Raw genomic sequence first — 16,953 nt, forward strand, 5'->3', positions numbered from 1 at the left:
AACCCCATTTTTCCCCTTTTCCCCCCCATTTCCCCCGTTTTTTTTTTTTACCATTTCCCTCCCTTTTTCCCCCGTTTTTCCCCCATTTTTCCCCCTTTTTCCCCCATTTTTTTCCCATTTTTCCCCCCCATTTTCCCCATTTTTTTCCCATATTTTTCCCCATTTCCTGCCCATTTTTTTCCCATTTCCCTCCCTTTTTTCCCCATTTTTCCCCATTTTCCCCCCATTTTTTTTCCCCATTTCCTGCCCATTTTTTACCATTTCCCTCCTTTTTTACCCCTTTTTTCTCCCTTTTCCCCTCATTTTCCCCCCCATTTTAACCCCATTTTCCCCCATTTCTCCCCCATTTCCCCCCATTTTTTTCCCATCTTTTTCCCATCTTTTAACCCCATTTTCCCCATTTTTTCCCATCTTTTTCCCCCATTTTTCCCCATATTTTTCGCCCATTTTTCCCCCCATTTTTTCCATCTTTTTCCCCCATTTTTCCCCCCATTTTTTCCCATCTTTTTCCCCCATTTTCCCCCATTTCCCCCCCATTTTTTCCCCCATTTTTTCCCATCTTTTCCCTCCCTTTTTCCCCCCATTTTTCCCCTTTTTCCCCCCATTTTTCCCCGTAAATCCCGGAGGTTTCCGGAAGGTTCCGGACTCACCAGATGACGTCTAACAGGCACCGCCCGTCTTCATCATCCATGACAACTGCGGGGACAGAGGGGGGGGGAGGGGCGGCGTCAGCGCGGAACCTTCCGGAAAAATCCCCAATTTCCCCTTTGGCCGCTCGTGCCATGGGAAACCCGGGAAACCCAAAATTCCCAGGTCGGAAAGCCCAAAATTCCTGGTTCTGAAAGCCCAAAATTCCCAGTTCGGAAATCCCAAAATTTCTAATTTTTGTTGTGGTTTTGGGAATAAAAATCCCAAAATCCCCATTTTTGAAATCCCAAAATTCCCATTTACAAAATCCCAAAATCCCCATTTTTGACATCCCAAAATTTCTAATTTTTGTTGTGGTTTTGGGAATAAAAAGCCCAAAATTTCCATTGTTGAAATCCCAAAATTCCCATTTTTGTCACAGTTTGTAGGATAAAAATCCCCAAAATCCCCATTTTTGAAATCCCAAAATTCTCATTTTTGACATCCCAAAATTTCTAATTCTTGTTGTGGTTTTGGGGATAAAACCCCCGAAATTCCCATTTTCGAAATCCCAAAATTCTCAATTTTGAAATTCTAAAATTCCCATTTTCGTTGTGGTTTTAGGGGACAAAAACCCCGAAATTCCCATTGTTGAAATCCCAAAATTTGCATTTTTGAAGTCCCAAAATTCCCATTTTTGTCACAGTTTTGGGGATAAAACCCCCAAAATTCCTATTTTCGAAATCCCAAAATTCTCAATTTTGACATCCCAAAATCTCTGATTTTTGTTGTGGTTTTGGGGATAAAAATCCCCAAAATTCCCGGTTCTGAAATCCCAAAATTTGCATTTTTGACATCCCAAAATTCCCATTTTTGTCACGGTTTTGGGAATCAAAATCCCAAAATCCCCATTTTTGACATCCCAAAATTTCTAATTTTTGTTGTGGTTTTGGGAATAAAAAGCCCAAAATTTCCATTGTTGAAATCCCAAAATCTCTGATTTTTGTTGTGGTTTTGGGGATAAAGACCCCGAAATTCCCATTTTTGAAATCCCAAAATTCCCATTTTTGACATCCCAAAATTTCTAATTTTTGTTGTGGTTTTGGGGATAAAAAGCCCAAAATCCCCATTTTCGAAATCCCCAAATTCCCATTTTTGTCACAGTTTTGGGAGGGAATTCCTGGGGGAAAATTCCCGGTTTGAGCCCCAAAATCGCGGGAAACGGCCCCGGATTGGAATTTACTCCGGGGATACTCCAGGGTTACTCCGGGCTGGAATTCCAACCCTGAGCTCCTACTCAGGGTTACTCCAGGGTTACTCCAGGGTTACTCCAGGGTTACTCCAGGGTTACTCCGGGCTGGAATTCCAACCCCAAATTCCTTCTCAGAGATACTCCAGGGATACTCCAGAGTTACTCCAGGGGATACTCCGAGCTGGAATTCCAACCCCAAATTCCTTCTCAGGGATACTCCAGGGATACTCCAGGGTTACTCCAGGGATACTCCAGGGATACTCCAGGGTTACTCCGGGGATACTCCAGGGTTACTCCAGGGATGCTCCAGGGTTACTCTGGGGATACTCCAGGGTTACTCTGGGGATACTCAGAGCCTCAGTCCCGGCATCCAAGCCCGTACATACTCCACAGTTACTCACTCCATACTCTGGAGATACTACAGGGATACTCCAGGAATACTTGGGGGGGGGTAGGGCAGGGATACTCCAGGGTTACACCAGATTTACACCAGGGATACACTGAGAGCACCGAGGGGCTACTCCAGGAATACTCCAGGGTTACACCAAGGATACACCGAGAGCACCGAGGGGCTACTCCAGGGTTACTCCAGGGTTACACCAGGGATACATCGAGGGGCTACTCCAGGGTTACACCAAGGATACACCGAGGGGCTACTCCAGGGATACTCCAGGGTTACTCAGGGACTGTGCCAAGGATACCCTGGAAGGACTCCGGGGTTACTCCAAGGTTACTCCATGAATACACCGGGGTTACTCTGAGGTTACTCCAGGAATACTCCAGCAATACTCTGGGGTTACTCCAAGGTTACTCCATAAATACACCGGCAATACTCCATGGATACACCGGGGTTACTCCATAAATACACCGGGGTTACTCCAAAGATACTCTGGGGTTACTCCATGAATACACTGAGGTTACTCCATAAATACACCAGCAATACTCCATGGATACACCGGGGTTACTCCGTGGTTACTCCAGGAATACTCCGGGGTTACTCCAGAGTTACTCCATAAATGCACCAGCAATGCTCCAAAGATGCTCTGGGGTTACTCCAAAGTTACTCCATAAATACTCCAGGGTTACTCACAGGTTACTCCATGGATATGCCAGGGTTACTCACAGGTTACTCCATAAATACTCCGGGAATACTCTGGGGTTACCCCGAGGTTACTCCAAGTTTACTCCATGAATACACCAGGAATACTCCCTGGATACTCCGGGGTTACTCTGAGGTTACTCCAGGTCCCGGCCCCGCCCAATCAGGGCCGGCAGCCCCGGGGATGCCCCTCCCCCTTCCGCCTCCCACCGTGCCTCAGTTTCCCCGGAAATGCCAAAAAAACCTCCAAAATTCCAAAAAAACCTCCGGAATTCCTGAAAAAATCCTCCAAAATTCCCCAAAAACCCTCCCAAAATCCCCCCAAAAAATCACAGAATTCCAAAAAACTTCCGGAATTCCCAAAAAAAACCTCCAAAATCCCCCAAAAAATCACAGAATTCCTGAAAAAAACCTCCAAAATTCCCAGAAACATCCCCAGAATTCCCAAAAAAATCCTCCAGAATTCCCCCCCAAAATTCCACAAAAACCATCCCAAAATCCCCCCCCCAAAAAATCACAGAATTCCTGAAAAAAACCTCCAGAATTCCCCAAAACATCCCCAGAATTCCCAAAAAACCTCCAAAATTCCTGAAAAAACCTCCTGAATTTGCCCCCCAAAATTCCTGAAAAAACCTCCAGAATTCCCCCCCCCAAAAAACCCCAAAATTCCAGGAAAATCCTCCAAAATTCCCCAAGAAACCTCCAAAACTCTCCCCCAAAAAAATCACAGAATTCCCAAAAAAATCCTCCAGAATTCCCCAAAAAACCTCCCAAAATCCCCCCCAAAAAAATCACAGAATTCCTGAAAAAAACCTCCAAAATTCCCCCAGAATTCCCAAAAAATCCTCCAGAATTCCCCCCCAAAAATCCACGAAAATCCCCCAAAATTCGACAAAAAACCTCCAAAATTCTCCCCCAAAAAATCACAGAATTCCTGAAAAAATCCTCCAGAATCCCCCCCAAAATTCCATGATAAACCTCCAAAATTCCCAGAAACATCCCCAAAATTCCCCAAAAACCCTCCAGAATTCCCCCAAAATATCTAAAGAATTCCCAAAAAACCCCCAGAATTAACCCCCCAAAAATTCCCAAAAAAATCCTCCAGAATTCCCCCCCCAAAAAATTCCACGAAAAACCTCCAAAATTCCCCAAAGCATCCCCAGAATTCCCAAAATTCCCCCAAAATCTCCAGAATTCCTGAAAAAATTCGGGGCTTTGGGGCCAATTCCGGGATTTGGGGGATTTTGGGGAATTTGGGATTTTGGGGAATTTTGGGATTTTGGGGGTCCCCCGGGACTTTTGGGAATTTCAGGATTTCAGGATTTGGGGATTTGAGGAATTTGGGGTTTTGGATTTTGGTGTTCAGGGAAATTCGGAAATTCAGAATTTCAGGATTTGGGAATTTGGGATTTTGGATTTTGGTGTTCAGGGAAATTCAGGAATTTGGGATTTTGGGGATTTGGGGCTTTTGGTGTTCAGGGAAATTCAGGATTTCAGCATTTGGGATTTTGAGGAATTTGGGATTTTTGGGATTTGGGATTTTGGTGTTCAGGGAAATTCGGAAATTCAGGATTTCAGGATTTGGGATTTTGAGGAATTTGGGATTTTGGGGTTTTGGGATTTTGGTGTTCAGGGAAATTCGGAATTTCGGGGTTTGGGGATTTCGGGGTTTTGAGGAATTCGGAATTTCAGGATTTTGGGGAATTTGGGATTTTTGGGATTTTGGGATTTTGGGGATTTTTAGGATTTTTGGGGCCCTGGGAGGGGGGAGGGGAAACCCCAAACCCTGAACGTGAGGGGGGGGAGGGAGAGGAGGAAGAGGAGGAGGAGGAGGAAGAGCAAAAGAAAATGAAGAGGAGGAGGAGGAGGAGGAAGAGGAGGAAAAGATGAAGAGGAGGAAGAGGAGGAAGGGGAGGAAGAGGAGGAGGAGGAAGGGCAGGCCAGGCTGGGGGCACCCCGAGGAGGAGGAGGAGGAGGAAGATGAAGGCGAGGAAGAAGAGGAGAAGAAAATGAAGAGGAGGAAGAGGAGGAAGAGGAGGAAGAGCAGAAAGGGGGAACAGGCCAGGGGCACCCTGAGGATGAGGAGGGTGAGGGTGAGGAAGAGGAGGAGGAAGAAGAGAAGGAAATGAGGAGGAAGAGGAGGAAGAGGAGGAAGAGGAAGAGCAGGAGGAAGAGGAGGAGGAAGAGGAGAAGAAAGTGAAGAGGAAGAGGAGGAGGAAGGGGAGGAAGAGGAGGAGGAAGAGGAGAGGAGGAGGAAGGGGAAGAGGAGGAGGAGGAAGAGGAGGAGGAGGAGGAAGGGGAAGAGGAGGAGGAGGAAGAGGAGGAGGAGGAGGGAGGAAGAGGAGGAGGAAGAGGAGGAGGAAGAGGAGGAGGAGGAGGAGGAGGAGGAGGAAGAGGAGGAGGAGGAGAAGGAGGAGGAGGAAGAGGAGGAGGAGGAGGAGGAGGAAGGCCACACACAGAGCCAGGCCGGACATTCCCAAAGCAGCTCCCGAGGAAGAGGAGGAGGAAGAGCGGGAGGAAGATGAGGATGAAGAGGAGGAAGAGGAGGAGGAGGAAGAGCAGGAGAGCTCCAGCACCAACCCCAACAGCTCCCCAGGGAGGAGGAGGAGGAGGAGGAGGAGGGGATGAAGGCCACGCACCAAAGCCCTGAGGAGGAGGAGGAAGAGGAGGAGGAAGGGGAGGAAGGCCGCACACACAGGCATGGGACGGGGCAGAGGAAGAGGAGCGGGAGGAAGAGGAAGATGAAGAAGACACAGGGCAGGGTGAGGAGGAGGAGGGTGAGGAAGGCACAGAGGAGACAGAGCAGGGTGAGGAGGAGGAAGATGAGGAAGGCACAGAGGAGGAAGAGCCGGAGTCAGAGGAAGATGAGGAGGAAGAAGAAGCAGAGGAAGATGAGGAAGAGGAGGAAGGCACAGAGCAGGGGTGAGGAAGAGAAGGAAGAGGAAGAGCAGCAGACACAGGAAGATGAGGAAGGCGAGGAGGAAGAGGAGGCCGAGGAAGGTGAGGAAGACTCAGAGCAGGGGGAGGAAGAGGAGGGCGAGGAAGGCTCCGCTGCCAGCAGGAGGAAGAGGAGGAAGAAGAGGCAGAGGAAGATGAGGAAGAGGAGACAGAGACACGGCAGGACGAGGAAGAGGAGGGTGAGGAGGAAGGCACAGAGAGCAGGGTGAGGAAGAGGAGGGTGAGGAAGGCACAGAGGAGGATGAGGAGGAAGAGGAGGGTGAGGAAGGCACAGAAGAAGCAGCAGAGGAAGATGAGGAAGAGGCAGAGTCAGCACAGGGGGAGGAAGAGGAAGAAGACACAGAGCAGGGTGAGGAAGATGAGGCCGATGAAGATGAGGGTGAGGAAGATGAGGGTGAGGAAGATGAGAGTGATGAAGAGGAGGCCAATGAAGATGAGGCAGAGGAAGATGAGGGTGAAGAGGAGGCTGAGGAAGAGCAGGGTGAGGAAGATGAGGGTGATGAAGAGGAGTCTGAGGAAGATGAGGCTGAGGAAGATGAGGAAGAGGAGGCAGAGGCAGACACAGAGCAGGGTGAGGAAGATGAGGCAGAGGAAGATGAGGGTGAAGAGAAGGCTGAGGAAGAGGAGGGTGAGGAAGATGAGGAAGAGGAGGCAGAGGCAGACACAGAGCAGGGTGAGGAAGATGAGGGTGAGGAAGGAGAGGCAGAGGAAGATGAGGGTGATGAAGAGGAGGCTGAGGAAGATGAGGGTGATGAAGAGGAGGCTGAGGAAGGCTCCGGCCGCCCCGCCCGCCCCAGCCGGAGGAAGAGGAAGAGGAAGAGCAGCAGCAGCAGCAGCAGCGGAGGAGGAGGATGAGGCCGAAGGCCCCACCCGCTCCCCTCCCCCCTCCCGGTGCTCCCGGTGCTCCCGGTGGGGGTGGGGGAGGGGCCCCGCCCGTCCCGGTGCGCGGGAGGGGGAGGGGAGGGGGGGGAGGGGGCGCGGCGGCCCCTGAGGGGGGGGGGGGGACGGGGGGGGGGAAATCCCGGCCTGAGGGGGGCGGGGGGGGGGGAGGGGGCGCGGCCGCGCTGTCGCCGCCGCTGCCGCGACCGAGCCGCGATCCGGGCCCGTTTGCCCGTCCGGGGCCGTTCGGGGCTCGCGGCCGTTCCGGGCGTTTCGGGGATTTTTCATTTTTCTTTTTTTTTTTTTTTTTTTTTTTTTTTTTTTGTGGCGGACTCACCGTGAGGCCTCAGCGGCGCCCGGCGCGGGGTCTCCCAGGCGCCCCCGCACGGGCAACGCCGCCAGGACCCCGCCGGGCCCCGCCGCTTAGGGGTTCGCGGCGGTGCCTGATCGCGGCCGCCACATCGCCGCCGTTCTACGCGGACCGGAAACCACCGGGAGGGGACTTGGAAAGGTCAGGGGGGGTTGAACGGGATCGCCCCTCTCTGTACCGGGCCCCCCCCGCGAAAGGACGGGGAGGAATTGATTAGCATAAACCGCGCCCCCGGACAGGCATTAGAATAGACACGCCCCCGCGCTGGCGCCTCAGCGGCCAAGCCCCCCCCCGTGAGGGACCTCTCATTTGAATAAGTCACGCCTAGCAGGGCGGTGATTAGCATAAACCACGCCCACTACACTTGATATTAGCATAAACCACGCCCCGATGCGCAGCGCGCCAGCCTGAGTCTCTCATTTACATAAACCACGCCCCACCACAAAACCAACAAGCACAACCCTCTTAATTTGCATACACCACGCCCCCACACGCCGTAAATCACCACAAACCACGCCCCCACCCCCGAGTTCTGCCCACCCCCGCCGCGCGTCCCGATTTGCATAAACCACGCCCACACACCGCTCCCCTCACTCCTCCCGCCCGCCAGGGGGCGCCCCGCGCTGCTGAGGGGGGCGCTCCCCGTCACGTGACGCGGCGCGGGGGTCACGCGGGACGGCGGCGGCGCCGTCATGGCGGCCATGGCGGCGGAGAAGGAAGCGGAGGCGCAGCGGTTGCTGAGCGAGGCCGAGCGGAAGGTCCGGGGGGCTCAGTCCTTCCTCGGGGGCCTCTTCGGGTGCGTCCGGTACCGGCGAGGGGGAACGGGGCGGGCGGCGGGGCCGGGGAGGCCGCGGGAGGCCCGAGGGGAACGGGGGGGGAAGGGGAGACGGGGAGGCCTGAGGGGGAAAAGGGCGGGAAAATGAGAGAGGGGGGAAAGGCGGGAACTGGGGGAGTCGTGAGGGGAATGGGGGGGAGGGGAAATTGGGGGAAAATTGGGGAAATTGTGAGGGAAAAGTGGGGTGGGGGAGGGGAACTGGGGGGTCCTGAGGGAAATTGGGGAAATTATGAGGGAAATTGGGGGAATTATGAGGGGAATTGGGGGGTCCTGAGGGGAATTGGGGGGTCCTGAGGGGAACTGGGGAGTCATGAGGGGAATTGGGGGAATTATGAGGGGAATTGGGGGGTCCTGAGGGAAATTGGGGGGTCCTGAGGGGAATTGGGGAAATTATGAGGGGAATTGGGGGAATTATGAGGGGAATTGGGGGGTCCTGAGGGGAATTGGGGGAATTATGAGGGGAATTGGGGGAATTATGAGGGGAATTGGGGGGTCCTGAGGGGAAATTGGGGATTTTCTTGTGGGGGGGCGCCCAAAATTGCCCCAATTCCCCTTTTCCCACCCCCCAAAATTCCCAAAGTAATTCCCTGTTTTCCCTCAAAACCTCTATTTTTCCTGGAATAATTCCATTTTTTCCCTGGAATTCCCAGGAAAACTCATGTTTTTCCCAGAATAATTCAATGTTCTTGCTGTTTGCAGGGGTTCCTCGCGGCTGGAGGAGGCCTGTGACTGCTACACCCGCGCTGCCAACATGTTCAAAATGGCCAAAAACTGGAGCCGTGAGTCACGGCAGGAAAACTCCCATTCATTCCCCGTTAATTATTCATTTATTCCTAATATTTATTCCCTATTTTCCCATTTTTTCCCTGTTTCCCAGAGGCTGGGGCTGCCTTTTCTCGAGCAGCTCAGCTCCAGAGCAAACTCCAACCCATCAGTGACCCCATCAATCCCCATTAATTCCCCATTAATTCTCAATGTAATTAACAACTAATCAACAATTATTTAGCAATTATTTAGCAATTAATTAGCATTTAATTTCTCTCTTTTCCAGAGGCTGAGGCTGCCTTTTCCTGGGCAGCTGCAGCTCCAGAGCAAACTCCAACCCCATCACTGACCCCATTCATTCCCATTAATTCCCAATATTAATTCCCAATATAATTAACAATTAATTAGCAATCAATTAACAATTAATTTCTCTGTTTCCCAGAGGCTGGGGCTGCCTTTTCCCGGTCGGCTCAGCTGCAGCTGCAGCTCCAGAGCAAACCCCAACCCCATGAATTCCCATTACTTCCCAATATTAATTACCATTATTTCCCCGTTAATTCCCCATTAATTAACGATTAATTAACAATTAATTTCTCTGTTTCCCAGAGGCTGGGGCTGCCTTTTCCCGGGCGGCTGCAGCTCCAGAGCAAACCCCAACCCCATTAATTCCCAATTTTAATTACCATTATTTCCCTGTTAATTCCCCATTAATTAACGATTAATTAACAATTAATTTCTCTCATTCCCAGAGGCTGGGGCTGCCTTTTCCCGGGCGGCTCAGCTGCAGCTGCAGCTCCAGAGCAAACCCCAACCCCATGAATTCCCCATTAATTCCCAATTTTAATTACCATTATTTCCCTGTTAATCCCCGCTAATTCCCCATAAGTTAACAATTAACTAACAATTAACTAACAATTAATTAACAATTAATTCCTCTGTTTTCTAGAGACTGGGGCTCCTTTTCCCGAGCAGCTGCAGCTCCAGAGCAAACCCCAACCCCATTAATTCCGCATTAATTCCCAATATTAATTACCATTATTTCCCTGTTAATTCCCCATTAATTAACAATTAATTAACAATTAATTTCCCTGTTTTCCAGAGGCTGGGGCTGCCTTTTCCCGGGCGGCTCAGCTGCAGCTGCAGCTCCAGAGCAAACCCCAACCCCATGAATTCCCCATTAATTCCCAATATTAATTACCATTATTTCCCCTTTAATTCCCCATAAATTACCAATTAATTAACAATTAATTTCCCTGTTTTCCAGAGGCTGGGGCTGCCTTTTCCCGGGCGGCTCAGCTGCAGCTGCAGCTCCAGAGCAAACACGACGCCGCCACCAATTTCGTGGACGCCGGGAACGCCTTCAAGAAGGCCGATCCACAGGGTAGGGAATTGGGGAATTTTGGGAATTCTGGGGAATTTTGGGAATTCTGGGGAATTTTGGGAATTCTGGGGGTGTGGGGCAGGGAATTCTACTGAAACCCCACTGAAATTCCATTAAAATAACAATAAAATCAACTTAAGTCCCATTAAAATGTCTCTAAAATTGTATTAAAATCTTACTAAAACGTCATTAAAGTGCCTTCAGAATTCTCTTTAAAATCCCATTAAAATCCCACTAAAATCTCATTCCAATCTTGTCTAATCCTACTAAAGTCCCATTAAAACTTCTCTGAAATCTCATTAAAATCTCACTGAAATCTCATTAAAATTCTGTTAAATCCCATTAAAATCTCACTGAAATTCCATTAAAGTCCTACTAAAATGCCTCTAAAATTCTCCTAAAATCCCACTGAAATCCCTCTAAAATCTTCCCAAATCCCGCTAAATTCCATTAAAATTCTCCTAAAATTAAAAAAAATCCCTCTAAATTCCCAAGAATCCCCTTTAAATTCCCCAAAAATCCCCCTGAAATCCTCCCAAATGCCCGGGTTTTTCTGCCCTTCCTGCCTGGGTTGATTTTTTCTCATTTTTCTCACTTTTCCCTTTTATTTCCCATTTTTTGTTCTCACTTTTCCCCGGGAACTCGGGGGCGGGATCCGCTCCCAGCTGGGGATCCCTGAGCCCGGCAGATGGAGCTGAATTCCCGGGGATTTGGGCAGAATTCCCAACGTTTTGGGCAAAATTCCCAAAGTTTTGTGCAGAATTTTCAGGGTTTTGGGCAGAATTCCCAGGTTTTTGGGCAGAATTCCCAAAGTTTTTTGGGCAAAATTCCCAGATTTGGGCAAAATACCCAAAGTTTTGTGCAGAATTTTCCGGTTTTTGGGCAGAATTCCCAAAGTTTTGGGCAAAATTCCCGAAGTTTTGAGCAGCATTCCTGCATTTTATGAGAAGAATTCTCAGTTTTTTGGGGTCAGATCCTGAGGATTCCCGGTCTCCAATCCCGATTTTTTTAGGCCTCTAATCTTGGGAATTTTGGGGTTCTGATCCTGAGAAATTTGGGGTCCAGTTCTGACTTTTTTGGGGTCTGATCCTGGAAAGTTTCAGGCTGTGATCCCAAAGATTTTGGGTTCTAATCCCGAGGATTTGGGCTTTCAATCCCAAAGGTTTTGGGGTCTGATCCTGATTTTTTTTAGGGTTTTAATCCTGGGAATTTTGGGGTTCTGATCCCAAAGTTTTTGGGGTTTGATCTTGAAGATTTTGGGGTCAGATCCTGAAATTTGAGGCTCTGATCCCAAAGATTTTGGGGTTCGATCCCAAAGTTTTTGGGGTTTGATCTTGAAGATTTTGGGGTCAGATCCTGAAATTTGAGGCTCTGATCCCAAAGATTTTGGGGTTCGATCCCAAAGTTTTTGGGGTCTGATCCCGAGGATTTTAGGGATGCCCAATCCTGATTTGTTGGGGTTCTAATCCTGAAATTTTAGAATTTAATTCTGGGAATTTTGGAGTTCTGATCCCAAAGACTGTGGGCTCTGATCCCAGGAAATTTGGGCTCAGATCCTGAAGATTTTGGGCTTTGATCCCAAAGATTTTCAGGGCCCAAGCTGGAAATTTTCAGGCTCTGATCCCAAAGATTTTTGTGGTTCAGTCACGAGGATCTGGGGCCCCGTTTCCACTTTGCCCCATTTTTTCCTCTTTTTACCCCTTTTCCCCCATTTTCTTCTCTTTTTTCCCCATTTTTTCCCCCATTTTTTTCCCCATTTTTCCCCCATTTTTTCCCCTTTTTTCCCCATTTTTCCCTTTTTCTCCAGAGGCCGTCACGTGCCTGCTCCGCGCCATCGAGATCTACACGGACATGGTGAGACCCCCCTGGAATTCCCAAAATTCCCCCCAAAATTTGGGATTTGGGGGTTTCTGTTCCCCCTCCCACACCCCAGCCCAGGACCCTCCTGCTCTCCTGAGAAATTCCCATTTTCCCCTGGAATATTCCCATTTTTTCCCATTTATTCCATGTATTTTTCCCTGGAATATTCCCATTTTTTCCCATTTATTCCATGTGTTTTCCCCTGAAATATTCCCATTTCCATTCCCATTTTCCCATGAAATTTTCCAATTTTTTTTCCCATTTTCTCCTGGAATATTCACATTTTTTCCCCATTTATTCCATGTATTTTTCCCTTTTTTCCCTGGAATATTTCCAATTTTTTTCCCATTTATTCCATGTATTTTCCCCTGAAATATTCCCATTTTCATTCCCATTTTCCCCATGAAATTTTCCCATTTTCATTGCCATTTATTCCATGTTTTTTCCCATTTTCCCCTGGAATATTCCCATTTTTATTTCTGTTTTCCCCTGGAATATTCCCATTTTCATTCCCATTTTTCCCATGAAACTTTCCCATTTTTATCCCTGTTTTCCCCTGGAATATTCCCATTTTCATTCCCATTTTTCCCATGGAATTTTCCCATTTTTATTCCTGTTTTCCCCTGGAATATTCCCATTTTTTCCCATTTATTCCATGTTTTTTCCCCTTTTCCCCTGGAATATTCCCATTTTCATTCCCATTTTTCCCATGAAGTTTTCCCATTTTCATTCCTGTTTTCCCCCATGAAATATTCCCATTTTTATTCCCATTTTCCCCTGGAATATTCCCATTTTCATTCCCATTTTTCCCATGAAATTTTCCCATTTTCATTCCCATTTTTCCCATGGAATTTTCCCATTTTTATTCCTGTTTTCCCCTGGAATATTCCCATTTTCATTCCCATTTTTCCCATGGAATTTTCCCATTTTTATCCCTGTTTTCCCCTGGAATATTCCCATTTTCATTCCCATTTTTCCCATGAAATATTCCCATTTTTATTCCTGTTTTCCCCTGGAATATTCCCATTTTCATTCCCATTTTTCCCATGACACTTTCCCATTTTTATTCCTGTTTTCCCCTGGAATATTCCCATTTTCATTCCCATTTTTCCCATGAAATATTCCCATTTTTATTCCCATTTTCCCATGGAATATTCCCATTTTCATTCCCATTTTTCCCATGAAACTTTCCCATTTTTATCCCTGTTTTCCCATGGAATATTCCCATTTTCATCCCCAATTTTCCCATGAAATATTCCCATTTTTATTCCCGTTTTCCCATGGAATATTCCCATTTTCATTCCTGTTTTCCCCCATGAAATATTCCCATTTTTATTCCTGTTTTCCCCTGGAATATTCCCATTTTCATTCCCATTTTTCCCATGAAATTTTCCCATTTTTATTTCTGTTTTCCCCTGGAATATTCCCATTTTCATTCCTGTTTTCCCCATGAAACTTTCCCATTTTTATCCCTGTTTTCCCCTGGAATATTCCCATTTTTATTTCTGTTTTCCCCTGGAATATTCCCATTTTTATCCCTGTTTTCCCCTGGAATATTCCCATTTTCATTCCTGTTTTCCCCCATGAAACTTTCCCATTTTTATCCCTGTTTTCCCATGGAATATTCCCATTTTTATCCCTGTTTTCCCCTGGAATATTCCCATTTTCATTCCCATTTTTCCCATGAAACTTTCCCATTTTCATTCCCATTTTTCCCATGGAATATTCCCATTTTTATTCCTGTTTTCCCCTGGAATATTCCCATTTTCATTCCCATTTTTCCCATGAAATTTTCCCATTTTTATTCCTGTTTTCCCCTGGAATATTCCCATTTTCATTCCCATTTTTCCCATGAAATATTCCCATTTTTATTTCTGTTTTCCCCTGGAATATTCCCATTTTCATTCCCATTTTTTCCCCAATATTCCCATTTTTATTCCCATTTTCCCCTGTATTTTCATTCCCATTTTTCCCAATTTTCCCATTTTTATTCCTGTTTTCCCATGGAATATTCCCATTTTTATCCCTGTTTTCCCCTGGAATATTCCCATTTTCATTCCCATTTTTCCCATGAAACTTTCCCATTTTTATCCCTGTTTTCCCATGGAATATTCCCATTTTCATTCCCATTTTTCCCATGGAATATTCCCATTTTCATTCCCGTTTTTCCCATGAAACTTTCCCATTTTTATCCCTGTTTTCCCATGGAATATTCCCATTTTTTCCCATTTTTTCCCATTTCCCCAGGGCCGTTTCACCATCGCAGCCAAGCACCACATCGCCATCGCCGAGATCTACGAGAGCGACCTGCTGGACATTGAGAAGGTCAAAAATCCCAAAGAAATCCCAAAAAAACCCCAAAAGATCCCATGAAAATCCCTGCAAAAACCGCGGAAAAATAACGGGAAAATCCACGGAAAATCCCCCCAAAAAAACTGGAAAAATCCTCGAAAAATCCCGGAAAAACAGCACAAAAAATCCCTCAAAAATACTCGAAAAATCCTAAAAAAAATTCTATGATAATCCAAAAAATCCAGTAAAAATCCCTGAAAATTCTGCAAAAACCTCAGTAAAAATCCCAGAAAATCCTGGAAAAAGCCTAAAAAAAAAAATTCTACGATAATCCAAAAAATCCCAGAAAATCCTGCAAAAATCTCAGTAAAAATCCCAGAAAATCCTGGGAAAATCCTAAAAAAAAAATTCTACGATAATCTAAAAAATCCAGTAAAAAACCCAGAAAATCCTGCAAAAACCTCAGAAAAATCCTGTAAAAATCTCAGTAAAAATCCCAGAAAATCCTGGGAAAATCCTAAAAAAAAAAATTCTATGATAATCCAAAAAATCCAGTAAAAATCCCAGAAAATCCTGCAAAAATCCCAGAAAATCTTGGGAAAATCCTAAAAAAAAACTTTACGATAATCCAAAAAATCCCAGAAAATCCTGCAAAAATCTCAGTAAAAATCCCAGAAAATCCTGGGAAAATCCTAAAAAAAAAATTCTGTGATAATCCAAAAAATCCAGTAAAAATCCCAGAAAATCCTGCAAAAATCCCAGAAAATCCTGCAAAAATCTCAGTAAAAATCCCAGAAAATCCTGGGGAAATCCTAAAAAAAAAATTCTATGATAATCCAAAAAATCCAGTAAAAATCCCAGAAAATCCTGCAAAAACCTCAGAAAAATCCTGTAAAATTCTCAGTAAAAATCCCAGAAAATCCTGGGGAAATCCTAAAAAAAAATTCTATGATAATCTAAAAAATCCAGTAAAAATCCCAGAAAATTCTGCAAAAATCTCAGTAAAAGTCCCAGAAAATCTTGGAAAAATCCTAAAAAAAACCTTTACGATAATCAAAAAAATCCAGCAAAAATCCCAGAAAATCCTGGGAAATATCTGGAAATTTTGGGGATATTTCTGGGATTTTTTGGGACTTTGTGGGGATTTTTAAAATTATTTTTCCAGGATTTTCTGGGATTTTTGTATTTTTTTCTCTCTTTTTCTGGGAATTCGGGGGTTTTCTGTGTTTTTCCTGTGTTTTTCTGGGATTTTTTCCAGGCTTTGCTGTGCCCAGCAGGAGCAGATGGAGCCACCGGAATTCCAGAACTTTCCTCACTTTGTGGGGGCAGGGCTGGAGAATTCCGGGATTTCAGAGCTTTTCCTGCCCTGATGGAATTTCCCCTGGAACTCAGCTTTTAGCCCAAGTTTTTATCCCATTTTATCCCTTTTTTAGCCTGTTTTAATCCAATTTTAATCCCATTTTTATTCCATTTTTTGTTTTTTTTTACCCCATTTTAATCCAATTTTAATCCCATTTTTATTCCATTTTTTGTCTTTTTTTTACCCCATTTTAATCCAATTTTAATCCCATTTTTATTCCATTTTTTATCTTTTTTTATCCCTTTTTCATCCCAATTTTATCCCATTTATATTCCATTATCATCCCATTTTTATCCTAATTTTACTCCATTTTAATCCCATTTTTATCCAATTTTTATTTTCCTGCATTTTTCTGGGATTTTTCCGTGTTTTTCCCTGGATTTTCCTTTTTTTTGTTTTTGTTTCCAGGATTTTTCCTGGGACTTTTCCCTGGAATTTTCCAGGATTTTTTTCTGGGATTTTCCTGGGATTTTTTTTCTGGATTTTTCCAGATTTCCCCCCCATTATTTTCCTGGGATTTTTTTCCTTGAGTATTTCCAGATTTTTCCAGGATCGTTTTGGGTTTCTCCAGGGGCTTTTCCTGGAATTTTTGGGGGGATTTTTCCAGAGTTTTCCCAATTTTTTTCCCAGGATTTTGGGGGATTTTTCCCCTCAATTTTTTCCAGGATTTTCCTGGGATTTTCCCAGGGTTTCCTTGAGGTTTTCAGAGTTTTGCAATTTTTTTTTTTTTTCCCAGGATTTTTTCAGATGTTTTTCCATGATTTTCCTGGGATTTTTTCCAGGATTTTTTCAGATGTTTTTCCATGATTTTCCTGGGATTTTTCCCAGGATTTTTTCAGATGTTTTTCCATGATTTTCCTGGGATTTTTCCCAGGATTTTTTCAGATGTTTTTCCATGATTTTCCTGGGATTTTTTCCAGGATTTTTTCAGATGTTTTTCCATGATTTTCCTGGGATTTTTCCCAGGATTTTTTCAGATGTTTTTCCATGATTTTCCCCAGGATTTTCCAGGATCCTTTTGAGTTTCTCACGGGTTTTTCCCACGATTTTTGGGTGAATTTTCCAGAATTTTCTGTGGTTTTTCCCGGGTATTTTGGGGGGGTTTGGGTGGGATTTTTGGGATTTTTTTCCCAATTTTGGGATTTTTCCCCCCCCGGGCCCTGGCGCACTACAGCAGGCGGCCGATTACTACAGAGGGGAGGAGTCCACCAGGTACCCACGGAGCCCAATGGGAGGGAAACCCCCGACCCAAATCCCAATGGATCCCACAATTCC

General features: G+C 45.9%; 2 protein-coding genes across 2 annotated transcripts in view; one reads left to right on the top strand and one right to left on the bottom strand.

Moving 5' to 3' along the window:
• The window catches only part of LOC135441497 (BRD4-interacting chromatin-remodeling complex-associated protein-like), a 33,453-nt gene extending 26,139 nt beyond the window's left edge, over positions 1 to 7,314 (bottom strand). Inside the window, 2 exon segments of the mRNA XM_064701051.1 lie at positions 651 to 696; positions 7,153 to 7,314. Of these exon segments, the coding sequence (XP_064557121.1) occupies positions 651 to 691 (41 nt within the window). The 5' untranslated portion in view covers positions 692 to 696; positions 7,153 to 7,314.
• A 406-nt stretch (positions 7,315 to 7,720) lies between these two features.
• Positions 7,721 to 14,399, top strand: LOC135441498 (alpha-soluble NSF attachment protein-like). The gene is made up of 5 exons (XM_064701053.1): positions 7,721 to 7,981; positions 8,720 to 8,799; positions 10,050 to 10,166; positions 11,974 to 12,020; positions 14,274 to 14,399. Exons 1-5 carry the CDS (start codon positions 7,878 to 7,880, stop codon positions 14,397 to 14,399), a joined length of 474 nt encoding a protein of 157 aa, XP_064557123.1. The 5' UTR covers positions 7,721 to 7,877.
• Positions 14,400 to 16,953: the final 2,554 nt, after the last annotated feature.

The sequence above is a fragment of the Zonotrichia leucophrys genome, unplaced genomic scaffold, assembly GCF_028769735.1.
Source record: "Zonotrichia leucophrys gambelii isolate GWCS_2022_RI unplaced genomic scaffold, RI_Zleu_2.0 Scaffold_311_61846, whole genome shotgun sequence".
Lineage (NCBI taxonomy): Eukaryota > Metazoa > Chordata > Aves > Passeriformes > Passerellidae > Zonotrichia > Zonotrichia leucophrys.